At 34.3% G+C, this 26,970-nt stretch overlaps 1 protein-coding gene across 1 annotated transcript in view; it reads right to left on the bottom strand.

Moving 5' to 3' along the window:
* LOC134844839 (dynein regulatory complex protein 9-like) overlaps nucleotides 1–26,970 on the bottom strand; it is an 83,703-nt gene that overhangs the window by 51,115 nt on the left and 5,618 nt on the right. Inside the window, exons 2-6 of the mRNA XM_063861656.1 lie at nucleotides 19,242–19,399; nucleotides 11,828–12,062; nucleotides 11,190–11,381; nucleotides 10,297–10,418; nucleotides 9,855–10,060 (exon numbers count right to left, since the gene is read on the bottom strand). Coding sequence (XP_063717726.1) covers nucleotides 9,855–10,060; nucleotides 10,297–10,418; nucleotides 11,190–11,381; nucleotides 11,828–12,062; nucleotides 19,242–19,399 — 913 coding nt within the window. The remainder of the gene's footprint in view (nucleotides 1–9,854; nucleotides 10,061–10,296; nucleotides 10,419–11,189; nucleotides 11,382–11,827; nucleotides 12,063–19,241; nucleotides 19,400–26,970) is intronic.

Genomic DNA, 26,970 nt, shown 5'->3' with positions numbered 1-26,970 from the left:
TTGTCGGTGGGGACTGGTGTGGGGGTTGTTGATCAGCAATTTTGGAAAACTTTCAAAGATGAATTTTCATGAAGAAATTTTATGTTTTTTGTAGTATTCTTCGATGAAGAAGTATTAAAAGTGTTGTTGCTAATGCAAAAATGATGACAAATTATGAAAAGTATAAAAACATCGGTTCTACTAAATAGATTTTGAAACAATTAGATAGTTACTGAATTATCGAACCTGTGTAGGTGGTCAAGGATTTTGACTTGGTTCAAATAGGCTAGGAATAGGGAATAAAAGATTAGGAAGAAGTTGCAAAAAATTATTAGAAGGAGTATTAAAATTTGTAAAGTATCAGCTAAAAAATATTATGATAAAAAATTTGAAAAAGAAAAAATTAATGCTAGAAAATTTGAAAATATTTGTCGAAAATTGTTAACCGTTTCAGAAAAAAACATTGAAGAAAGCATTCGTTCTGTCGAAAAATTTTTTGAGGCTAAATTCGAGTGTGGTCGGATTATTTATTGGCTTTTTGACAAGTGGTTTGGGTTTTGGCAACTTTTGTTGAGGAAAATTTTTATCGTCTTGGAAGGTCTTTCTAGTTTTGCTTTCATTTATTGGATGATTGGGGGTATCTAAGAGTTATTCGTAATTTAGGCTAAATGATCGTGTTCATTTTGCTCTTTAGGCCCATTTTATTTTTTTTGCTTGGGGGAGTTTTGAGGTCTAAGTTGGGAAAATATTGTTTATCTTTGTTCTACTTGATAGGGGAGGGTTGTAATATTGAGATTTTGTTTGTTTCAGGTGACAATTTTTAGCGGTTTGCTTATTTTTGACCTGGAGGTCTTGAAGTTATAGATATGGATACGCTTGAAGGTTATTATTTTTCGGCTAATGAAGTCGTATTCTTAAAATGAGGTGATGGTTCGGAAAAATTTATTTTGGCTCAATTCGAACTAGATTTTTTTCAGCCTGAAAATTGAGAAAATGTACTGATGTTTAAAAAAATTTAAAGATTTTAAAATGTTAATTAAAACTAAAGTGGTTTATGAAATTCAACTTTCTTTAATATTTTAGATTGTGGAATGAAATTTTCATAATCTTTTCGTGGCTGATTTTGGAATTGCTATGATTGTCTATGTTGAGACTTCTCTTTTTGATCTTGTGGTAGAACTTTTTCTGTTATTTTCTATTTTTTTCTTTCTGCTTGAGGTGTTTTGTTATCTAAATTGGGGGATGTTTGGTAATTTAATTCTGTCCTATGTTTTTGTTGAAGTGGTTTTGGATTAGAGTTTATATCAATGATTTGATTTTGTTTGAAATTGGAATTATTTTGAACAACTTTCAACCCTTTAAAAGAGTACAATTGAGTTAATTTGCGAAAAGCGTACTCTTCTGGGTAATAAGGTAGAAGATTATTTCTGCGTTCAACAATTTCTTTTTTGTTCGATTCTCTAAGTTTGTATGTTACATCAGTGGGTTTATCCATTATTTGATATGGTCTTTTTCGGAGGTGTTGTAATTTTTTAGAAATACTTTTTTGTGTTGTAAAACTTGGAATTAAAACGTATGTTCTTACTTTTATGTCTGTAGCTGGTGTGAATCGTGAATTTAGTTGGGTATTTATGTTTTGACTTTGTAACTAATTTTTTGTTATTTTCTGATATATTTCAATGTGCTTTTTAGCTCTGGTTAAAATCCATTCGGTATGTGTACCGGAAGCTAATTTTAAAGACTGTGCGTGATGAAAGTGGTCATCATTGTGGGTATGTAGTGGTAGATTTTAACATATTGAACCTTTTCTCGGTTTACAATAACTTTGTGTATTTTTGAAGCGTTTGCTGGGAACGTTATTGGTTTTCGTGGTTTTTGGATGAAAACCATTTCGTATGGTGACATTCCTAAAGTTGTTGTGATTTGTGAATGATTAGGGAAATAATTTGACATCTGTTGACCATTCAGTGTATCGTGTGTCATTTCCGTTAAAGATACATCTGAGATGTTCTTGTAATGAACTGTTAATACCTTCGACTAGTCCATTAAACCAAGAAGCATGAGATGTACGTGGTTGATGTTTAATATTATATAGGTGGCATAGTGTGATAATTTCGTTGTTTGTAAATTCAGTGCCATTGTCTGTAACAAGGATTTCGGGTAGTCCGAACTTTGCTATCCAGTGTTCATAAAGTGTTGTGTACGCGTAATAGGCATTACAATGGGGTAACGGGTTGCGTGCTGCATAGTGAGTAAATGCGTCAACTATGACCATTAAATATGAATTTCCTTCTGAGGATGGTGATTTTGGTCCTTTTGTATCGAATGAAATTCTGTGATTGAAATATAGACTTTGTCCTTTAAAATCTTGTTTTTTTTGCAATTTGCAATTTGCTTTTAATTTTAATTGGCATGTTATGCAACCGTTGCATAATAGTTTAATCCAAATTGGTGCATTTGGAAAGTAAAAATTTTGAATGAAATTTGAGTATATTTTTTCTGATCCTGAGTGTCCTTTAGTGTGTAGGTATGTGAAGTATGGAAAGCTATTAGCATCATACTTAAAGGTAGACAAGGTACTTTGAGATCAGGTGTTTGGTATTCCAAAATATTTGTATTCTCATTTGTAGAGCTATTATTGAATTTTCTAAAATATCTAAGAAGTGTCTTGTTTCCTAGAATTGTGATGTCAGTTTTAATTGGTTTGGTTTTATATTTGTGACAAGATTCTAGTTGTCTAATGACTGGGTCAAAATTTTGAAGTTTTTGTTATAATTCGAGTTTAATTTTTTCTGTAGTTGGTAGGAAAATGTTTTCAATATCTATTTTTGATAGGGGCTGGGTCGAGAGGGTCATAAAGATTGAAACCTTGACTTATTGTGTATTTTGAATCGTTATTCATTGGACCTGATACATTTATATTATCAGTTAGGTTTTCTTTTTCTATAAAAGGGAATATATCTTTTTTTTATATGGTTGTTGATTAATTTGTTTGTGATGAGTTTTATTTTTAATCCACATTGAGTATGGGATTGGTTTAAATGTAGGTTTACCTAGTAGATCAAATTCATAGTGGTTGTTTTGACAATCTAAATATAGTGGAAAATGTTGTAGGGGGTTTATTTGTGATTGATCAATGTCAGATTTTACTCCGTATTTACATTCCAATCGTGGTGAAGTTTCATCTTTTGCAAGAAAGAATTTTATGTTTTGTGATATTTCAACTGTTGTCTTTCTTGTTAGCAATTGGCGTGGTGTATTTTTTTTGAATGTCTGTGAATAGGATTGTTGGATGTTTTGATCCAATTATTAAAAATTCATATTCTGTAAATGTATATATTATGGCTATAAATTTTCTCATAAAAGTAGAGAGTCTAAGTTCAGCTTGTGTGAATCATCGAGAACTTGCTGAAATGAGATTCATTTGATTTCTTTCATTATAAGATTTTAGCAATGCTGCACCGATGCCAGAATTTGGGGCGTCGCACCTTGCTTAAAATGGCTGGTCGGGATCCGGAATTGTTTTTGAAATTTGTTCCGTGAGAAGTTTTTTGGTTTTTTCAAATTGTGTTTGGTGTTCTGTTGTCCATTCAAAATTGTTTTGTTGTCTGAGAATGATGTAGAACGGTCTTAAAAATAATTACCTATTATATACGTATTTACTTAAGAAATTTAACATTCTGAAAATCTCTTGAATTTGCTTTTTGTTGGATGGTGGTTGAAGTTTTTGTATTGCATAAATACATGATTTTAAGTGGGTTATGGTGTTTCTTTCTATAGTATGTCCAAGACACTTTACACAAGTTAGAAAAAAAGTGATTTATATGGGGCTATTTTCATGTTTTTGTGTAGTAATATCTGATGATAATTTTCTAAAACTGTAAACATTTCTTTCTTGGGTTGTGATTGCATAAAAACATCGTCTAAACTAACTTGATTGCGTTTTTCTTGAGTATGAGTGTTCTGAAAATTTTACTCATAAATGCTGAGAATGCTGCTGGTCCTATGAAGATGCCATATAACAATCTATTGAATTCATACTGTTGCTTTTCGATAACAAATTGGGTTAACCGTCGTCATTGTTTGTCTAACTGCAATTGATTGTATGCACTTTTCATATCTGCTGTTGTGAAATATTTACCGTTTTTTTTGTTAGAATTATTTGATTTGGTTCAATGGGAAAAATACATTTAGATTCATCAATGAGTGAATTGAGATATCTAGCATCTAGAACTACTTTTAATGATTCTCCTTTGGCTAGGATGATAACGGGATTTATAAATGCGTTTCCTTTTGGCTGTTCTTTTTTATTTACTGGAGAAATAATTTCATATTGTTCTAGTATGTCTAATAGTCTATTAATTTTGTCGTGTAAGTGAATTGGTACTTTACTTGCTCTTTGCTTTTTGAAAACTGCATTAGGTTTCAGGGGTAGATGTAGTGGTGAATTTACTTTTCCAACGTCAATTTTAGGTTTTGCATAAACTTTTGGGTATTTTAATAGTAAATTGGCTTATTGTTCAAACTCTTTTTGTGTTATCTGAGAGTTTTGAAAATTGAAAATTGTCAAGAATTTTTGTTGTTCTTCCGTATATTTTGATTTTCGAAATGTTGGTTTGAAATACGTGTGAAATAGTCTGTGTTTTCATTTTTAATTCATTATTATATTATTTATCGATAATTTTTTGTCAAGAATTGTCGACTGACGTATATCCAAAAATTGTAATATACTATTTACTCTATACGCTACTTCTTTAGTGGGAGAAGTTGTCGCAATTGTTTCACAATAACCTAAAAGTCCTAGAGGTAATAATATTTTGAATGGTAAATTATTATAAACGTGTAAACAAATGATGTCTCAATTTGAGTTTTTCATGTACTTAATAGATGAAATTGTTACTCAAAAAGTTAATGAATTGGTCTGAATTTAAGGTCAGACAAATAGAGATGTTGTCTGTTTTGTCATATTGATAAACTAGTTTGATTGGGAATTCACAAATTTACCTGATAGTGGTTTCAGGTGTTTCCCTTCCTTATTGTTTATAGGGTAAAAATTTGAAAAAAAATCATGATTGTTTGTTTATTCTCTGGAAGAATGTTAAAGCTGGGTTATTCATCCTTGTGTAATTGTCTTTAATATTAATGTTGCTGTCTAAAAAATTAATAGTTGGTATATATTTAGTGGTAAATCGAATTCCAAGCATTTTGTGTTTTATATCTGTGATATGGAAGGTTTGCTTGAACGGTTTGTTCTTGAGTTTGCTTTGTTCCATTGTTCGAGTAGGAACAAAAAAAAATGGATTTTTCCGTAGTTTGTTAAGGTTGAGCCTGCTGTTGCTAGCCTGCTTGCTGTCTTTAACGGTATTAACTTTGGATGTAGTATTTTGATTTCATTCCAACTTGGAATGTTGATGATATTTGATTCTGCTCCAGAATCTATTAGAAAATCAATTTCAAGATCTGGTGGTTGAAATTCTTTGATTTTTAGAATTTCTAAGAGGAATGGATTTATCCAAGCTTTTTCTCTAGGCGGTTCCTTTGGTACGTTTTGGTAGATGTGATTTTTAGTAGAACATGGTACAGGTTCTTCTACAGGTTCGTTTATTCTCTATACTTCTTCTACTATTTGCTCTTTTGTTTTGTTATTATTTATAGGTCTTGTATAATAATTTAAAAGAAAATCTGTATGTTTTTCATAGATATGAGAATATATTGGTTGTTCGTATATAAGGAGTTCGTAGTCATTTTGAACATGTATCATGTTAATTGAAATTGCGTTTTCTGTGTCACTTTCGCTGTCTTTGGATTCGCAATTGATGTGATTTAATTCTAATTCTGTACTTTCTGTATTATCAATACCAGGGGGGTCTGAATTTACTTCTTCATTTGTTTTTACTTGGTTTATTTGACTTTGATGTTTTGGTGTACTACTTCTAAATTTTTGTTGAGAATCTGGATAACGTGTGTTATTCCTATGTGGTGATTGAGAGTAGTTTCTTTGTCTATTATTGTAGTTTGAATTTCTATGTTGTGAATTATCACGTGATCTATTGTGATTTTTGTTTACATTTGATCTTTGATAATTTTGTCTGTTGTTAGAAAAATCACGTGATCTATTGTTTTGAAATCTTTGATTTCGATCATTTGAATAGTTTCTATTCCTATTTTTGGAATAATTTTTATTTCTATTGTACGAAGATTTTCTTGATCGATCATTGGAAAAGTGTCTATTCCTAGAGTGTGAATGGGAACTGGTTTCACACGAAAACTCCGGTCGGCTTGAATTCGATCTTGAATACTTGTTTCCATACTGGTTATTTCGACTATTTGATCGACTATATCTATTTTGTGAGAAATTACGTGAATTTCTTTGGTTTGGTGATTGTCTTCTGTAGTCTGAATTATAAGTTGATTGACTTCTAGAATAATTTGTATTAGTTGGAAGTGGTTTTCCAGAACTATTTTTCTGTGGATATTTTTGTTAGGTAAACTTTGATCTTTGTTCATGTATCGATGAAATGATTTGTTTGGTTCTCTATACGTTTGTGGTTTATTTTGGTTGTCTTGCTATTTTTGTCTGCAATCGGCAATGCTGCGTCCGTACCCTCGGCAATAGTAACACCATTTTTGGAACGATGGTTTACCTATAAAACTCGGGTTTTTCTCGTACAGATTTAAAATTTTGGTTAATTTTTTGGATAAACTTGTGTATTAGTGATTTGAATGTTATTGACATATTGTAGCTTCAAATTTTCTGTTTCTTCTAGTTTTATAGTGATTTCTGCTTGTTCTAATCTATGAACTAATTTTCTAAAATCTAAATCTGGTTCTCGAATTGAGGAAGGATGTGATGCTCTGTTTTTGATTTCTATGTTTCGTGATTGAGGTGTTAGATCATCATTAAGATATCTGTCATCTTTGTATTTTTATAATCATGAGTGTTGAGTGAATATGCTTTTTGGACTAATGTTTCATTTCTCACTGCAAGTTGTTTAATTGTTTCATTTGGTAGTCTACGAGTTTCGTTGCATAAATTTCTTTGATGTTGTTTGTTTTTTTTCTATCTTGTTGAGTCAAACATTTTTGAAAATTCTTGTGTGAAACTTTTCCAATCTGATTTTATATCTATAGGTAAAACTGAAAACCGTTTTTGGGCTGCGCCATCAAGTGTGGTTTGGATTAGTGCTGTGCGTCTTTGTATCCAATTTTGATGAAGTGGCGTATTTACTGGCTTAAGTCATGTTTTGAAAACTAGATTTGCTGTGACTGCGTTTAGATAATCCTCTACAGAGTATTCAGTATCTGTGCCAGTGAATACCATTAATGGTTTATTTGATGATATTGATGATCCACCATTAGGTAAGAATTCATAGTCGTTTGAAGTGATTCTTCGGCATTTGGCATTTGTGAAAAATTCGTAGGTTGACTTTTTGTTATTTCATATTGTTGTAAAAAAAATGGTAGTGGAACTTTAATATGCATTTGAGTTGGTTGGTAAGATTGCATTTTTACTGGGTTTTGTGACTAAAAATTGTTATTCTGGGACGTTGGATTTGTTCTAGGTTGTCGTACTTATTCTTCTCGTGTATATGGTTCAAAAGTATCTGGTTAATCTATGTTGTAAGAACGAGGTCTCTGATTTTGATAAAAACTCTGATTATAATATTCCTCATCATCTGATGGAACATAATTAGCTGTATAATAAGGTTTTTGATGTCTAGTATTACATCGATGAGTAATATTTTTGTTTTGTGGAAAAAATGGATAATTTTCACTCCGATGTTGTGAAGTTTGTGGATAATCATTAAAATTTACCGAGTTAGTTATAGTTATTTTCTGCAAAATTATTTCTATATGAATTTTTTTGTTTTGCGATGGTTTTACATTGGTCTAAATGTTTGGTAATCCATATGTGAGTATTTTGGAGCAACGGAGGGTTTTACTGTAGATTGTAGTGTTACCTGTGGTAGTATTGGGTTTTTTGGTTTTGGAGTTGTAAGGTTTGGATGGATAGGTGAGATATTTTGTATTACTGTAGTTGTTATTGTTTCAACTAATTTTTCAGTAACGAATTGTGGTGGTGTTTGGATATCTTGTTGTGTAGGATTTCTTGTTCCGTTTAGGTTTTCTTGTTGTATAAAAGTTGAATTTAAACTATTGTCTTTATCGTGGCTAGTCTTAGCTAAGGGTTAATTTACTTAATCTTACTTATGGGTAGTGATTGTTTATCAAGGGTTGGTGAATATTGAATCAATCTACAAGGTTCAGGTATAATTAGTTCGGGAGAGGGAAACAAAATTGTTCTATTTGATCCAAGGATAAGCCTTGATGATATGGTCATTAAGATGAAATTAAGTTAATTTGAATTAAGTGGAATTTATTTAAAGATCCAAGGGAAGCCTTGATGATCTGTTACTTTAAATAAGATTACTTTAAGTGAAAACAACGATAAGTCTTGATAGTTTAGCTAAAGGTTTAAGTGAAAGAAAAAGATTAAGGTTTAGTTTTGATGATGTTAATGTTTTTAAGATTTGCTGTTATGTTTTGGGTGATGAAGCTGGGATGAAAGAATGATTTATATTCACTAACTATTTGTTTTACACTAACTAATTTTTGTAATTTTATTTGTAATAAATATTTTTTCCAAGATGTTTTGAATTTACTGCAAATTTTTGGGGAGAACGACTAGGGCTGTTATTATCAGTCGTTATTGTAGAATTATTTGGTTTAGCGCCTTTTAAAATTGTTGAAGACTTCTCTTCAAAGATTCTATGTCAGTAAATGAAAATCTAAATTTAGTGCTAGTATAGTTCTAAATATAAAAGTTTGAGTCGGCTTTTGCCGTACGAGCATGAAATCTATTGGTAGATTTAGTCCTAGTCGTAGGTCGTGCCTTGTCCGAGGTCTTCTTCCAATACCGGGTAGTTCTCGTATTGTTCCGAATATTGGCTCTGATCTAATGAGTCGTAGTGGCATTTCTACTAAATTTTCGTCATATAACATTTTTTGAAATTGTTATATTTGTCTAATTCTAATCTAACTTTTTGGTTAGTTCTAATCTAAGTTGCTTAAGGTCTTGTTCGAGGTTTTTGGTCGAACCAGATGAGTTATCACCTAGATGCCTATACTCATAGAATAATTTCAGATAGAGTACACCGTCTGTTCGTCACGCTATCTTATTTTTGGCCGGATAGATTCGTGCAACTTCTTAGTCTAATACCAATCTTACTCTTAAATCTCCTAGTCTCAAAAGATCTAGTGTATACTGGTTTATACGAGTCGGTCTCTTTGGAGAAGGCAACTATATTCTAAGTTAAATTCAAATCTCACTGGTGCTGAAACTACAAGTAGTTTCAGCACTTACAAATAAGTGGGTTGTTAGTTTGATGGAGTATGGTTGGTTAGTATTCAATATTTTATAGGGATGAAATATTAAAATTATATCCAATAATAAAATCTAGTTTAGATCTGGTTCCAACTCCCCTACCCCCTCACCCCCCCCCCCCCCCCCCCATTCACTCCCCAGTTTTGACCCCTCACTAACCTCCTCCAGTTTAACTCCCACTACTTGGGGTAATAAACAGTTATGTTACCGGCAACTCCTCCCAGCAATGTGGAAGGCGGTGGCCCAAACAGATAGGGGTGAAATATTAGGTAATTAACCCCCAGTTTTTGATAACCCTAGAGGGGGGAGCGTGAGCGGTTAAATTGAGGAGGGGGGGTGGAGGTTGTTTGGGTAAATATGGGAGGGGGATCGGAGGGAAGGAAAAACGTAATTGGGTGAAGGGAACAAATTTGGATAAGGGTGTGAATAAATTGCAGCATAACCAAAGTCAAGAGTTATCAGATAAGTATTGCATCGGACAAGTGTGAACCTGCGTGCTTCGGAGTGTCTCGTTCAAGTGTATCTCAGAAATGTTTTGGCACTGCTCCTCCTGTTTTTTCTGTTCCCTACACCTTCCTATCTCTCTCCTCGCTTCCTCTATCTTCCTCCCCCACTGTCTGTCTATTCGGCTTAGTGCAGCTTCGGCTGACTTGTTCGCATAGCTCGTCTCTTTCAATAAATTCATCTCTTGCTCACCTAACATCAAAAACTATGGAAAAATCTTTTTCGATTAAAAAAAAACATTAATAGGCCAGAGTGCCCTCTTCCAAATGCACTTTGGCTAGATTTTTAAGTTGCCCGAACAATTGCTTCAGTTTTCTTGTAATGACTGAAATTACCTGTGTTTACAATGGAAGAGAACAAGCAAATATCTGGCAAAATATAAATAGAAAGAGTTGAATAGTATTGCTTGCTTGAAAAATAGAGCTTACCATTGTACCAATTTAGAGCACTCAGATCTAATTCCTGTTGTTTCAAATTAGCTTCTTTCTTTGTCTGTGCTCTAGCCAGCTCACTCTCCACCTTCTGGATCATCTCTAGGGTCTGATAGTACCTGTTGAAACCACTCTCTTTGAACCATATACGAAATATCCTAGTTTCATCTCACTGTACACTTTAGTTGAGAAGATCTTAAAATCGTTGCATTTTGTGATTATGCCATTTCCTCTGGCTCTTTTCCAGTTCCCCCCCCCTTTGTTAAATTACAAAAAGAGATGTTCAAAAATTGTTCACACGGCAATTTTCATGTTAGAAATGTTGTCAAAAATTTGTTCAGCTGTTCACGCTGACACGTTTTAATGCAGTTTATAACATTAAAAATTATTTTAAAAAGACTTTCATGTAATGAATTTCAGAAAAAACGAAAGGGGGGGAACTGGAAAAGGGCCTTTCCTCTTCCCGTTCTTAGGATCGAACTGCGATAGATTTAAAGGTGGTTACGCATCTTTTTACCCCACCACTTTTTATGCCGTACATTTTACCCATCCTAAACTTCCTCCCTCGCACTACTTTTTACCCCTCCCCCACGCACACACACACACACACACACACACACACCCTGTTTGTTTCAAAGATTTAGCCGGTTGGGGCGACTGCGGTGGTTACTTTTTATTTCTGAAATCTTTATGGTATGAAAACTGGCCGGGTAAAAAGCGAGGACCCCCTCAATATATACTGGAAAATGGAATTTGAGATGAACGAGTAAAATGAAGAAAATGACTCATTGAGCAAAAAGCAAAAAAGCGTTTAGTGGTGATTTTGGGATCAGATACAATGGAAGGGTCTTATGTTATGAATAATGATTGATCCGTTGCCATGTCAGCACCTGGAGAGAGATGATTTCAATTGCTGCTGTTTGCTCTCCTCCTGGTCGGCAAGAGTGGAAAGGAAGCCAGTGTTGCCTCTGTCCAGCTCCCTGGCGCTCTTGATCAACACCACCAGCACACTGTCCAATTCTCTACACATCTTCCATCTGTTCGCCTCACTACTTCCTGCCACCTTACTCTTGCTCGAGTATCTACAGAACATCTACTTCTGAGTATCTACTTTTCCAAACATTACAACAAAAGATACTCACGCACAATTCTCGAGACGAGAACTGCCAAACAGAACCTCGCTATAGCTTAAGAAAAATATGGCTGAAGAATTGCATCAGTCGCACCCTATCCTCAATAGTTTATGGAGTGGTTGCGAAGCACGTGGTGAAAAGATCTGGAAAAAGCTGGGCTCTTTTCCAGTTCCCCCCCCCCCTTTCATTTTTTCTGAAATTCATTACATGAAAGTCTTTTTAAAATACTTTTTAATGTTATAAACTGCATTAAAACGTGTCAGCGTGAACAGCTGAACAAATTTTCACAACATTTCTAACATGAAAATTGCCGTGTGAACAATTTTTGAACATCTCTTTTTGTAATTTAACAAGGGGGGGGGGGACTGGAAAAGAGCCAAAAGCAGGACACTCACGTGTCGCAGTGTTCCTGTATCTCATCCAGAAAAGTGCGGCATCTGGACTTGTATCTGTTAGCCTGTTTATGGATACTCTGGTCCAACTTGGAGATGTCAATAGTGTCCAGATGGTCTGATATGAACTTGCGGTAGTTCGCTAGACGCTCGTGAGAAGGCAAGAGTAGGGACTTCTCCTCCCCAGGTCGCAAATAGGAAGACTCTTCTCTGGTCTTAATCTGGATGGGGAGGGGCGCTAATTGAATTATCAAATATAGCATAAAAAATTTTAATGTACTTGAAAAATGTACCAAAGTTTGCATTCTTCCGAGCTGCAACTCAGATTACAGTCTAGCGAGATTCTTTGGACCAAGTTAACGTCCTTTCCAGTACAAACTGAGGCTCTTTTCCAGTTCCCCCCCTTTCAAATACAATTTTGAAAAGTCTATTTAACGTTGTCATAATGCAATGAAATTTGGCGTGGTGAACAAATCGACAATTCTGAACAAATTTGTTCTTCATACTTTACAGCGTAACATCACGCATTTAGCCGTAATAACTCGTAAAACAAACAAAAAACTCGGTATTTTGAAAGGGGGGGGGGGGACTGGAAAAGAGCCGAAACTGAAATAGTACAAAAAATTGAGCTTAACGCTTAAAAATATCAAATTAGCTTAACTTATCATTCGCCATCTGATTTGATTTTGGCTCTTTTTGGCCTGTTGTTTTTATCAAAATTTTGACTGCGGCGATGGAAATTGGTTCATAACAGGGTCATTTTACTGCATCGGCAGAGCACGCGGCTCTTTTCCAGTCCCCCCCCCTTTCAAATTCAATTTTGAAAAGTCTATTTAACGTTGTCACAATGCAATGCAATTTGGCGTGGTGAACAAATCGACACTTCTGAACAGATTTGTTCTTCATACTTTACAGCGTAAAAATCACACATTTAGCCGTAATAACACGTAAAACAAACATAAAGCTCGGTATTTTGAAGGGGGGGGGGGGGGGAATTGGAAAAGAGCCGAGCACGCAAAATCAATTTGGTCGACCAATAAAAAAATTTCGACAAAACTTTCAAAAAATTTTTGAAACCCCCCACCCCTCGAGAAAATGCTAGATCCGCCCCTGGAATTCATTATGATTCATGTAGTTCACTTTGATGTAAACATTTGTGAAACAAACCAAAACAAAGAAAATTGACTCTAGAAGCCAGCTTTTGTAGTTCTGGTTTGTTTCACCAGTGTAAAAATCAAATTGATTACAAATGTTTGATCGCAGTGACTTTTGATTTACAAAGATTGGAAAATGTAGCTACTTCGGCAAAAATTCTTTATAAACCCTGATTTTGCAAAAATGTTTTAGCAACAAATTAAAACTATCGTGTATCATAGTTTCTTTATGTTGTATTCAAACTGAAACGAAGCGGATCTTATCAGGATATGCTTTGAATTTTCTGACGGCCTTATGTTAGTTTTTAATTTAAAAAAAATTCTTTTTATGTAAAAATCCAAAACAAGAGAAAAGTTGCATATAGTTGCATTTATAACAGAAAAAGTCGGTAAGAAAACTACCTTAAATGGTCACATTTTAAATGAACATTGAGTGCTGCGTTTTTTTTCTGCTTGGTGCTACAAAAAGACCTGAAAAGTTAAAATAGGCATATTGGACAAAATAGTTTGAAGAAAGATAACAAGCAAATCAAAAAAATCATGGAGTCTTAAACAAAACTGAGAGACCAAGCAATTTGAAAATTAATTCTTTTCGAGTGAAAACAATTTTTCACGGCACAAATTGAGCATAAACAATTTTCCTTTGATTAGCCTGCTTCTCGCTCGTTTTTTTTCTTTCAAATTTAAACTGAAAATAAAAAATTTTAAACAGAACCTGAAGCGTTTTTATGTTTTTATCTACGCAGGGTTAATTTTATAATTAAAATTTTGAAGTCACAAGAATTGCAACCAAAAAAACTTCAAAATGATTTTTGACTCGACTGATTCCGATGATTATTTTTTCTACCTGATTTTTCGTAGAAAACAAAAAAAAAGAAAAATAATCACTAAAACACACCCGGATAAAAGTTTTTCCCAATTTTGAATGATCGGAACAAAAACGTGTTTTGTTTTGACTTTGAGTCTTCAATAAACTCATATTGAGTGATTAAAGTTTGACCCAACCTGAAAAGCCTACACTAGTTGAAAAGTCGACATTAGTGTGGATGAATAGAACAGTACATCGAGCGTAATTTTTCACCCTTTTCCGAAAATCAGAATTATATAATATTAGAATAATGAGTTGCTACCTCTTTACAAGTATGACCCTTTATAACTATACCGGCAGCATTTTTTTTCTGATTATGAAAAAAAAAACAAATTTATGAGAAATGCATTAGTTGAAAAAAAAACGAACCTTTTTTTTAAAAGCGTTGATTTCACAGTTATCTAACTGTATCTGGGAAAAATATCAACCTGACAATCTTAATCTTTGAGTTTTTATCAATATTAAGAGTGGAAAAAGGATTATGATTAAAAAAATATGATTAGAATCCAAATTAGAATCCAAAAACAATCAAGACTGCTTGTATATCAGGGCAAATCCCGGAATGTTCGACTGTACTAAAACCATTGTACAATTTTTTGGATGAAATTTTTTCAATTTATCCCCTACAGGCTAATTTCAAATGCAAAATGATGTATTGAACGTCTTATATCCTAAAAAACAACCAACTGACTCATTTCAATTAGAAACGCATTCATTTGCCGCTTACGCGTGTTATAAAGTCGCATTATATCGCGCGTTAATTATCCCAAAATGGCGAAATTAGCATTTCAACTCCACTTTTCATTGGCGTTCAACTCAATTTGAACTTGATTCCAACATGCCATTTTTGGACATGAATCTCAAAGTTCTACTTTTTATCTGCAAAAAAGCGTTTGTACCCCCAGGTTATAGTGACAAAAATGATCCCCTATGCAGTATTTTATAGTTTATCTACAGGCGTATATATTTATTTGGGTACTTCGCCAAAATAGATCAACAAAAATGCTCGTATCAGGGCCGAGTCCTAAATGTTCAGACTGCATTTTAAGTTCTCTTGACTAGATAGTTTTTTGAAAATCATCACCCACACTCTATTGATGGAAAAGTGATATATTTCGCTTGTAGCGATTTTGATTAGACCAAATTAGTTGCCTCAATTCAATTTAGAACATTTTTTAAGACAGATTAAACCTCCAATTAAAAGCAAATAAATATCAACAAGAATTCTTGTATCAGGGCGAAGCCTTGAATATTCCGACTGCCTTTTAGGGTCTATGGAGCAATAATAACATGAAATGTTTAAATGTAATAAAATGCTTTTTTTTAATTGAGATTTTTTGTGAAAACATCCCCCCACACGTCATATTAAGTACAAAGTGATAGACTTTGCTCCTATTAACGGCTCTTTTCCAGTTTCTCCCCCTTTCAAACTCAATTTTGAAAAGTCTATTTAGGAAATTTGGCCTAATGAACAAATCGACAATTCTGAAAAGATTTGTTCTTCATACTTTACAGCGTAACATCACACATTGGCTCTTTTTCATTTTCCCCCACCTCACACGACCATCAATTTTCTGGGTTAACGAGTAGTTTTACACGGTTAGTAATGAGAAATTGCAGGTGAAGGGAAAAGGAAAAAGATCCCACGCATTTAGCCGTAAAAACACGTAGAACAAACATAAAGCTCGGTATTTTGAAAGGGGGGAACTGGAAAAGAGCCCTATTAACAAAATAATTATGGCATATAAGCTTTTTGGAACCAATTTGGAACAATTTCTAAGACGGATTATATCTCACTTAGGCGTTAGTAGCGCGAAATATATTGCGCGTTAATTGTCATAAGCTGGCCAAAATGGCAATCTGTAAACCCCAAAAACTGTACGCAAATTGATTAAAAGTAAAATATTTTTTCAAACTTAAGCTCAGCACAACAATAGCTTTCGAATGATAAAAAAAAATTCGGCTCTTTTTCCTTTCCCCCCCCCCCACCTGCAAAATTTTAGAATGTAAAATGTGTTCACATTGTTTGATTGTTATGAAAATTAGCATACGGAATAATAAGGGCATGGCAAACATATTTGGGCTCTTTTCCAGTTCCCCCCCCCCTTTCAAATTCAATTTTGAAAAGCTTATTTAACATTGTCATAATGCAATGAAATTTGGCATGGTGAACAAACTGACAACTGTGAACAGATTTAAGCTTTATACTTTACATCGTAACATCACGCATTTAGCCATAATAACACGTAAAACAAACATAAAACTCGGTATAAAGAGCCAAAAATTCCGTCAAAAATGGCTATTTAAAAGTCTAATTTTGTCTAATTTAAAAAACCCACCCCGAGCACAAATATTCCGTTATTTTTGTGACAAAAGTCGGAACAATGAAAATATTGCTCGTTGGAAGCACGAAAGATAACATCGCGTTAATATTTAAGCTCCGCGTTAATAACTTCACAACACGCGCTATTAACTTCAAAAATAAAGATGGCATGTGGGCTTTTTTTCCTTTTCCCCCCACCTGCAAATTTTTTTCACATTATCCGAATGTTACAATGTGAACTACTTAGACAAACATATTTGGTCTTCATAGTTAACATATGTGGGCTCTTTTCCAGTTCCCCCCTTTCAAAATATCGAGTCTTATGTTTGTTTTGTGTTATTACGGCTAAATGCGTGATGTTACGCTGTAAAGTATGAAGAACAAATCTGTTCAGAATTGTCGATTTTTTCACGACGCTAAATTTCATTGCATTATGAAGACGTTAAATAGGCTTTTAAAAATTGAATTTGGAAGGGGGGAACTGGAAAAGAGCCCATATGTGGTCTTCATGGCCTTGACAAACATATTTTTACAAGGCTTGGTTCTTTTCCAGTCCCCCCGTTGATTTTTTCTGAAATTCTTTAAATGAAAGTCTATTTAAAATGAATTTTGATGTTATAAACTGCAATAACGTGTCAGCGTGAACAGGTGATTAAATTTTTACAAAATTTCTTACATGCAAATTGCCGTGTGAACAATTTATGAACAGCTTTGTTTTGTAATTTTACGAGGGGGTGGGAAACTGGAAAAGAGCCAAATGTTTCTTGAATTAAACTAAAATTTTCTAGTTAAAAAGACGAACTTTGTCTGAAGAAAAAACCACCCAGCGGACAATTTTCCGTTATTTTCTTCAAAAGTGGTGGGAAGAAAGAAAGAAAAAATGATGCCAGAATGTATTATTAAAATATTTGAGAACCAGATAAACGCACCAGAAATTATATAACCTTGTGAGATAGCCTCACCAAACCAATTTGGCTTTTTTAAAATATGAATATGCCTTTCAACAAAAGTAACATTATCTTGAAGATTAGTTTGCTTCACTATGAGCTAATTTTTGTAATTTTGATGAACAAACTCTTGTTTGTTAAAAAAGAACGTGCATTAAGTCTCAGGGTTATTTTTTCGCAACAAAACGAAAAAGCAACATATAAAAAAGTTAAGAGTTACAAATCAATGAGCAGGGACGGATCTAGGATTTTCAAACATTTTGACGACCTTTTTTTAGGTCGACTAAATTGATTTTCCGAGCTATCCTAAAGCACTAAAGGCTCTTTTCCATCCCCCCCTATGATTTTTTCTAAAATTCAATATATGGAAATCAATTTAACAAGCTTTTTTCTCATTATAAACTGCAATAAAACGTGTCAGCTTGAACAAGTGAACAAATTTTTACAATATTTCTTATATGCAAAATGCCGTGTGAACAGTTTTCAAACAGCCTAACTTTGCAATTTTCCGAGGGGGGACTGGAAAAGAGCCGCACTAAAATGTCCCTGCTTTGGCCAAATTTTCTGCGCGGTAGGCAAATTTTTGAAAAAACACGTCAAAAAATTTTTACAAAAAAATCGCTTTTTTTTTGGCGCGCGCTTCGGCTCTGTTCGAGTTCCCCACCCCCCTCGTAAAACTACAAAACAAAGCTGTTCTTATATTGTTAAAATGGCATTTTGCATGTTAGAAATGTTGTAAAAATTTGTTCACCTGTTAAAACTACAAAACAAAACTAAAAAACTCCTCGTAAAACTACAAAACAAAGCTATTCATATATTGTTCACTCGGCATTTTGCATGTTAGAAGTTTTGTAGAAATTTGTTCACCTGTTCACGCTGACATGTTTTAATGCAGTTTATAACATCAAAAGTCATTTTAAATAGACTTTCATTTAATGGATTTCAGAAAAAATCAAAGGGGGGACTGGAGAAGAGCCCGCGCTCCCCCTCAAAGTTAGTATATATTGGCGCCGAAGGCGCCTTTAGAAAAAAATTAGGGTTGGTCGGCAAAAAATGGATTTGTTAAAAAGTACCAAAAGGGGGACCCTTTGGGTCGGCAGGGGGTCGAATCCCTGAGGGAAGGGGGCAGAAAATCCACCCCTGTCACTGAGCCAGTCAGAATATCGGAAAAAAGGTTTTCTTAACCATCTAAAGTTTTCTATGCAAAACAAGAGTAGCCAATTATGAATGAAAGTTTATCCCCTTATATTCTGTTACGAATCTTGTGCCTATTATTTATGAAAAATGAAAAAAACTTATCGAAAATGATGATCTTTACAAAATGGATTTTTCATAAACTGATCAGGCTCTTTTCCACGCGCCCCCAATTTGAATTTAAGTTTTGAAAAAAAAACTAATATTACTTTGTCATAATGTAAATAAATCTTGCATGGTGAAAAAACATGCTATTGTGAACACATTTGTTCTTCATACTTACCGGGAAAGAACCAACTGTGACCTAGGAAATATGTATCTTTCAGTTCGCACTCAGAGAGTCCGCATAAATACTTCTCTTTCGTCCTGTACTGCTGTTCCCAGTGGTGTACCACATATTTTACCCATTTTACGTATTTTACCCATTTGCTATCAAATTATCCTGAACGACCTTGTTCTTTTCAGTAAACTTCTGCAAAACCGTTATGATTTTAATATTTTTAATCATGTTTCTTTTTATTACTCACGAGCGGGTAATCGGTCCAGCGATACAACTGTGTTCGCGCTACCGAAAGTCCGCAAGATCACCACATGGGGAAGCTATTTTTATCCATGTGGAGAACGCAAACTATGTTTCAGGAAAGGGGATCAACCTGTTGCAGAATCCATCAACTGTGAAAAAACATCTAGAAACACTGTTATTCAACAAACTGACGGATTTTAATTTGAACTCTTCATGATCCTTTTTTTAAGTGTAAATGCGCGACTTGTCGCGCTTAGTGCTGTTTTTACTTTTTATTTTGTCATTGCCCATTATCAGGGAATAAAGTCTTTTAGTAGTAGTAGTAGTAGTAGTAGTAGTAGTAGTAGTAGTAGTAGTAGTATCAGAAATCAGAGAAGAGGCATAACTGATTGAACCCCGGGTCCACACCTCCGCTATCCCCTCCAGCCGCGCTTCCTCCGACTTCCCCCCAGTTGGGGTCAATGGCTGAGACTGGCTTCAAGGCAGCCAACTCATTGATAGTCTCGCTTAAGATCACTCGGTAGTAGCACTCATCCATCTTTCCAATTTCTTTCAATCTGCACAGTCTGAGAACAATTGGAAGAGTATGTTTTTGCTCTTTCACACATGTTCTTTCACGACAAGGCATGGATGGAAAATGAAATATTAGAAACGCATGAATGAAAAAAAATCATCTGCATAGTTTCGAGCACTTTTCCGGGCTCTTTCACAATTTTCTGGCATCTTTCCCTCAGAAAGGGCAAAAAACATACTCTTCAACAGTTAGAACATAGTTGAAGACGGCCTCGGGCACTTCGAGCGCTCAGACCGGGCTTTTTTTCCCTCGGGCATCTTTCAACTATGTTCTAACTACCACAAAAAGCTGAAAAAACTGCTGAATGATTGTGTTTAAATAATTATTCATTAAAATAGCTCGTGCTGAATATTTCAAGAAATTAAGCATGATAAATAAAAAAGAAATCTTTTCCTATAAAGTAGACTAATTTGGTGGTCAAAACCTATGTCATGAAGAGACCGCGAGGTGACAACTGGTCGAATGCGACAATGCACAATTTTTGTAAAAGCGAAAACTCGGAGCAGCGAGATGTGATGCGATTGAACTGGTTTGACCCGATCGGGCTGATGTCTGAACAAGTTACTTTTTACACAAAAACAACAATTATAAAGTTTACCAAGACTGCTCGTATCAGGGCGAAGCCCTGATTGTTCCGACTGCCTTTTAAGGTCTATGGAGCAGTAATAACATTAAAAAGTTAAATGAAATAAAACAAAATAAAAAAAATCAACCCCCACACGACATTTAAAGTACAAAAGGATAGATTTCGCTCGGGGCTAGGTCTTTTACCAGACCGACCTTTTACCAGACCGACCTTTTACCAGACCACAATGTATTATTTGGGGACCGATCGGGCTCTCTTTCCTTCCCCCCCCCCCCCCCCCCCCCCCCACTTTAGCAGACCGGTTTTTTAGCAGAAAAAGTGAAAATTGAGTCTTTTAGCAGACCAACGTAATAAAGTGATAGATGATTGATTGACAGACTCAAAAAGACGCTCAGTCTGGGGCCAAGCTTCCCCCCAATTAACTCAATTATCTCATGATTTGTCAACAAAACTATCAACTTCAAAAACACAACTGTCTAAAATTGCGGCAAAATGAAAAGTTACGCGCACAATAACACTCGTGTTGAATTGAAGCGCAGCGGAGCAAGCGGTCGCTAATCGCCAATACTGCGTTTGAAGTTAGCTATCACACTTTAAAATTGTTCTGAGTCTGCTAAAAACCGGTCTGCTAAAAAACCGGTCTGCTAATATCCCTAGCACCGTATTATTTCAGTTGAGATAAATATAAAAGCGTGGAAAATTCGAAACGGAAGCGGTTACATCAAACAAAACTTCGCTGAGAAACCCTGAAAACATTGTCTTTAACCAGACTAAACGGCGTTATTGCATCTGTCAATCAAATTTGTTTATCGAGTCTGATAAAAGGGTGGCGTGTCACGAAGCCGAATACCCGGATAGCCGAAAAATAAATTCGTTCCCGGATAGTCGAAAAATAAATTCGTTACCGGATAGCCGAAACACAAATTCGCTCCCGGATAGCCGAAATTTTGGATCTACTCAACAGTTACCCCCCCTACCAATTCCCTAATAGAAGGGGGAGAAAGATTCGTTATTAGGTACCATAGGGATACTACAATACCCCTCCATAGTTAAAGAGATCCCACAAACTTATTACTTTTCAACGTTTGTGGCCGAAAATGGATATCATAAAAAATTCCAAAGAGAGACTTGGTGAGGGGGTCCGAAGAGATGGTTGGCGAGGGGGTCGAATCTCTGTAGTAGTCGGGCTTTTTTTGTTAAATAATTCAATGAGAGTAAAAGTATTAGCCAATCAAATCTCTTGAAAATGTTCGGAATTTGGTTAGCTATCAAGCTGCAAAATTTTGAGGCACAATTTTACCCAATCAAAATGCGTCTCAATTTAGTGAAGAGGCTTCTGATTCAGTTTAATTAAAATCGGAGGTATTTAGTTTTTTCGGCTATCCGGGAGTGCGGCTTTGAGCGTACGCACCGGTAAAAGGTGCATGAAATATAATAATCAAAAATAATAAAAATATTGGACTTTATTGTCCCAAATAATTGTTTTCCTTGGCAAAAAATGGATTAAAAATATTTATGAGGGTTTATTATGGATTTTTTCATTATGGAATTCCAAAGAGAGACTTTGTTAGGGGGTCCGAAGAGATGGTTGGCGAGGGGGTTGAATCCCTGTAGTAGTCGGGCTTTTTTTGTTAATTAATTCAATGAGAGTAAAAGTTTTAGCCAATCAAATTTCTTGAAAATGTTCGGAATTGGGTTAGCTATCAGGCTGCAAAACTTTGAGGCACATATTGTCCAATAAAAATGCGTCTGAATTTAGTGAAGAGGCTTCTGATTTAATTTAATTAAAATCGGAGGTATTCAGTTTTTTCGGCTATCCGGGAGTGCGGCTTTGAGCGTACGCACCGGTAAAAGGTGCATGAAATATAATAATCAAAAATAATAAAAATATTGGACTTTATTGTCCCAAATAATTGTTTTCCTTGGCAAAAAATGGATTAAAAGTATTTATGAGGGTTTATTATGGATTTTTTCATTATGGAATTCCAAAGAGAGACTTTGTGAGGGGGTGCCAAGAGATGGTTGGCGAGGGGGTCGAATCCCTGTAGTAATCGGGCTTTTTTTGTTAATTAATTCAATGAGAGTAAAAGTTTTAGCCAATCAAATCTTTTGAAAATGTTCGGATTTTGGTTAGCTATCAGGCTGCAAAATTTTGAGGCACAATTTTACCCAATCAAAATGCGTCTCAATTTAGTGAAGAGGTTTCTGATTTAATTTAATTAAAACCGGAGGTATTTAGTTTTTTCGGCTATCTGGGAATGCGGCTTTATGGGTACGCACCGGTAAAAGGTGCATGAAATATAATAATCAAAAACAATCAAAAATGTTTTTGTTTCAAAAATATTTAAAAAATTTTGGACTTTTTTGTCCCAAATAATTGTTTTCCTCGGCAAAAAATGGATTAAATTTATTAATGAGGGTTTATTATGGATTTTTTCATTATGGAATTCCAAAGAGAGACTTTGTGAGGGGGTCCGAAGAGATGGTTGGCGAGGGGGTCGAATCCCTGTAGTAGTCGGGCTTTTTTTGTTAATCAATTCAATGAGAGTAAAAGTTTTAGCCAATCAAATCTCTTGAAAATGTTCGGAATTTGGTTAGCTATCAGGCTGCAAAATTTTGAGGCACATTTTTATCCAATCAAAATGCGTCTCAATTTAGTGAAGAGGTATCTGATTTAATTTAATTAAAACCGGAGGTATTTAGTTTTTTCGGCTATCCGGGAAAGCGGCTTTATGGGTACGCACCGGTAAAAGGTGCATGAAATAAAATAATCAAAATTAATCAAAAAATGTTTTTGTTTCAAAAATATTAAAAAAATATTGGACTTTTTGTCCCAAATAATTGTTTTCCTTGGCAAAAAATGAATTAAAATTATTTATAATGGTTTATTATGGAATTTTTTATTATGGAGTTCCAAAAAGAGACTTGGTGAGGGGGTCCGAAGAGATGGTTGGCGAATGGTTCGAATCCCTGTAGTAGTCGGGCTTTTTTTGTTAATTAATTCAATGAGAGTAAAAGTATTAGCCAACCAAGTCTCTTGAAAAATTTCGGAATTTGGTTAGCTATCAGGCTGCAAAACTTTGAGGCACATTTTTGTCCAATCAAAATGCGTCTCAATTTAGTGAAGAGGTTTCTGATTTAATTTAATTAAAATCGGAGGTATTTAGTTTTTTCGGCTATCCAGGAGTGCGGCTTTGAGCGTACGCACCGGTAAAAGGTGCATGAAATATAATAATCAAAAATAATAAAAATATTGGACTTTTTTGTCCCAAATAATTGTTTTCCTTGGCAAAAAATGGATTAAAACTATTTATGAGGGTTTATTATGGAGTTTTTCATTATGGAATGCCAAAGAGAGACTTTGTTAGGGGGTCCGAAGAGATGGTTGGCGAGGGGGTCGAATCCCTGTAGTAGTCGGGCTTTTTTTGTTAATTAATTCAATGAGAGTAAAAGTTTTAGCCAATCAAATTTCTTGAAAATGTTCGGAATTGGGTTAGCTATCAGGCTGCAAACCTTTGAGGCACATATTGTCCAATAAAAATGCGTCTGAATTTAGTGAAGAGGCTTCTGATTTAATTTAATTAAAATCGGAGGTATTTAGTTTTTTCGGCTATCCGGGAGTGCGGCTTTGAGCGTACGCACCGGTAAAAGGTGCATGAAATATAATAATCGAAAATAATAAAAATATTGGACTTTATTGTCCCAAATAATTGTTTTCCTTGGCAAAAAATGGATTAAAATTATTTATGAGGGTTTATTATGGATTTTTTCATTATGGAATTCCAAAGAGAGACTTTGTGAGGGGGTCCCAAGAGATGGTTGGCGAGGGGGTCGAATCCCTGTAGTAGTCAGGCTTTTTTTGTTAATTAATTCAATGAGAGTAAAAGTTTTAGCCAATCAAATCTTTTGAAAATGTTCGGATTTTGGTTAGCTATCAGGCTGCAAAATTTTGAGGCACATTTTTATCCAATTAAAATGCGTCTCAATTTAGTGAAGAGGTATCTGATTTAATTTAATTAAAACCGGAGGTATTTAGTTTTTTCGGCTATCCGGGAGTGCGGCTTTGAGCGTACGCACCGGTAAAAGGTGCATGAAATATAATAATCAAAAATAATAAAAATATTGGACTTTATTGTCCCAAATAATTGTTTTCCTTGGCAAAAAATGGATTAAAATTATTTATGAGGGTTTATTATGGATTTTTTCATTATGGAATTCCAAAGAGAGACTTTGTGAGGGGGTCCCAAGAGATGGTTGGCGAGGGGGTCGAATCCCTGTAGTAGTCAGGCTTTTTTTGTTAATTAATTCAATGAGAGTAAAAGTTTTAGCCAATCAAATCTTTTGAAAATGTTCGGATTTTGGTTAGCTATCAGGCTGCAAAACTTTGAGGCACATTTTTGTCCAATCAAACTGCGTCTCAGTTTAGTGAAGAGGCTTCTGATTTAATTTAATTAAACTCGGAGGTATTTAGTTTTTTCGGCTATCCGGGAGTGCGGCTTTGTGCGTACGCACCGGTAAAAGGTGCATGAAATATAATAATCAAAAATAATAAAAATGTTGGACTTTTTTGTCCCAAATAATTGTTTTCATTGGCAAAAAAATAGATTAAAATTGTTTATAATGGTTTATTTATGGATTTTTCTCCAAAATAAAATCGATAATAGTGACAATTTAATGATTCCATAAATTTTACATCCGTAATCGATTATAATGGATTTTTTGGGCTCTTTCACAGCCCTCCCCAGCTTTCAAAAACTTTTATAGTTGTTTTAACTGTTAATAAGTCTAAAAGCTTATTCTCACTATGTAAAGTATGAATAACAATCTGTTCGCAGCTGTTGGTTTGCTCATCGTGCCAATTTTCAATGTACTATCACAGCAGTACATATTGTTTCGCAAATACATTATAATAAATAGCTTTTCATCGGGGGTTGGGTGGTCACAGGGGAGGTTATATACAAAGAAAGTTCAAATGAATGTCTTTACTTAAGTAATGTGAACTGAATTGAATGCACATCAAATAAATTGTGACTCCTTGCCATTCAAATAAGGGGGCTGTTTTTTTTGTCTATGGTGAGACTAAAACTTGCTGATGGGGGTAAAATTGGCCAAAAGTTACAATAATTTTTCCGACTTCATGATATTTAAGTTGGTGTTTAAGTGGTCTTGAGAAAAAGAAAACGAAGCTTCCGATTGACAAACTGAAACAAAGTACGCATACATTTTTTGACCCGTTATTTGTTGCTTTCTGTGAGAAGGCATGATTTCGAAGGCATGATGTCACGCTACTTAAGTATCATAAGCATGTTTTGATTTAAGAAATACCGTCGGTTTCATCGATTTCTTGCAAAGGCCAGTAACTCCAAAAAGGGCATTTTCACAACTCGAAAAACTTTCACAAATCAAAAAGGTTTCACAAATCGAGAAGTTTTCACAATAAGCGAGAATAAGGAAAAAATTTATCAGCTTTTCAACTTTCGCCACGAGCAACGACGAGAAATTTTTTGTGCGCCAAGCATTAATATTACGGAATTGTAGGAGACAAATCATGCTTGAAGTTTAATTTTAAAATTTTATGCCGCAGTTTAAAACCAATCAGACAATGAATAACGGAGCAGAGTAAATCAAAAAAAATTTTGAAAGTGCCTGGGTGTAGAAAACCCAAAAAATGGTTTTAAAGTAATTTTTCAAGCAAAAAAATGAATCAAACCTGTTCAATCGTTCTAACTAAAATGTTTTTTTTTCGAACTCGTTTTCGGTTAGACCCTTTTTGTAAAATTATACAGACCAACCGTAAAAATTGCTCCTAAATTTATATAGAGAGATAATAATTGCTTTTTAGGTAATAAACTACAAGAGCAAATTAAATTGACTCATTATTTAATAAATAAAATGTAAATTTTTGGATCAATTAAGCAATGTCCCCCCATTCTCGCGTATGGGGGGAGAAATAGTTTAGAACTACTTGAAAATAGTTTGAATGATCAAAAAACCTCATAAATTTATTTAAACAGACACAAAGAACCCGGGTTGACCTCCATACACCGAAAATGCTTATCATTTAATTCCATACATCATGTGTAGGAATTTCTTAAAATGGTTGAAAAAAGATATAAACTTATTTCTGTGGCTGTTTGATTCTAACTAAACAGTCTGGTGATAAAACAACTGGGGTTTTTGTTTTTTGAAAAAAATGCTTATCAGAGAATTCCCATGTATGGAAATTTTATGAGTGGCATTTTTTTGACGGCGACACAAAAAATTTTCCAAGTAATTTTGAAATTACCTTAAATTTTTTTTGTTTTTTCTCAACTTCAAATCGAATTTTGTATGCAAACGAACTTTTTCCAACCACTTTTTTTTTGCATACAAAATTTAATTTTTTGTGTGCATAACGTAGTCCTGGATTCAATAATGTTGGGTTTTTTTACTTTTCGCTGTATCTTTTTTTTCAAAAACGCTGAAACTTCCTATTTCTTTTGTATGGCATGTTTATGTATGCCTTGATCAATGTCTGATAATTTAAATGTTTCAAATTTTTAAATTATCATCTTTGAAAAAGTTTTGCCAAATTTCAAAAATTTGATATTTTTGTAATTCTATTTGCGAACAATTCAGGTCATTTTCTAGGCATTGTACATGCAATACCGTCAAACCTTTGGTGCTTTGATTAAACCAAGGTTTTTGTCACTTGTGGTAAGTTACAAACACAATCCAAATTTTATCAGATATTAAATTTAGAAACAAAAAGCCAAATTTTTGGTTTATGGAAAAATACCTATCATACAATTTCCATATACGAAAAAATGCTTATGAAATTGTATGAAATTGTATGACAAGAAGTTTATCATATATGGAATCTGTATGGTAAGAAGTTTTGGTCAACCCGGGAATTATCAAAACACAAAAAAAAACCGCACAAAGCATAAAATCAGACCAATTGAATTTGCACAAACCCAGAAAAAACGTTTAACAAA

This window comes from Symsagittifera roscoffensis, chromosome 4, assembly GCF_963678635.1.
Source record: "Symsagittifera roscoffensis chromosome 4, txSymRosc1.1, whole genome shotgun sequence".
NCBI lineage: Eukaryota > Metazoa > Xenacoelomorpha > Acoela > Convolutidae > Symsagittifera > Symsagittifera roscoffensis.
Note: the sequence above shows the minus strand (reverse complement) of the source record. Positions and strands in the feature narration are given on the sequence as shown.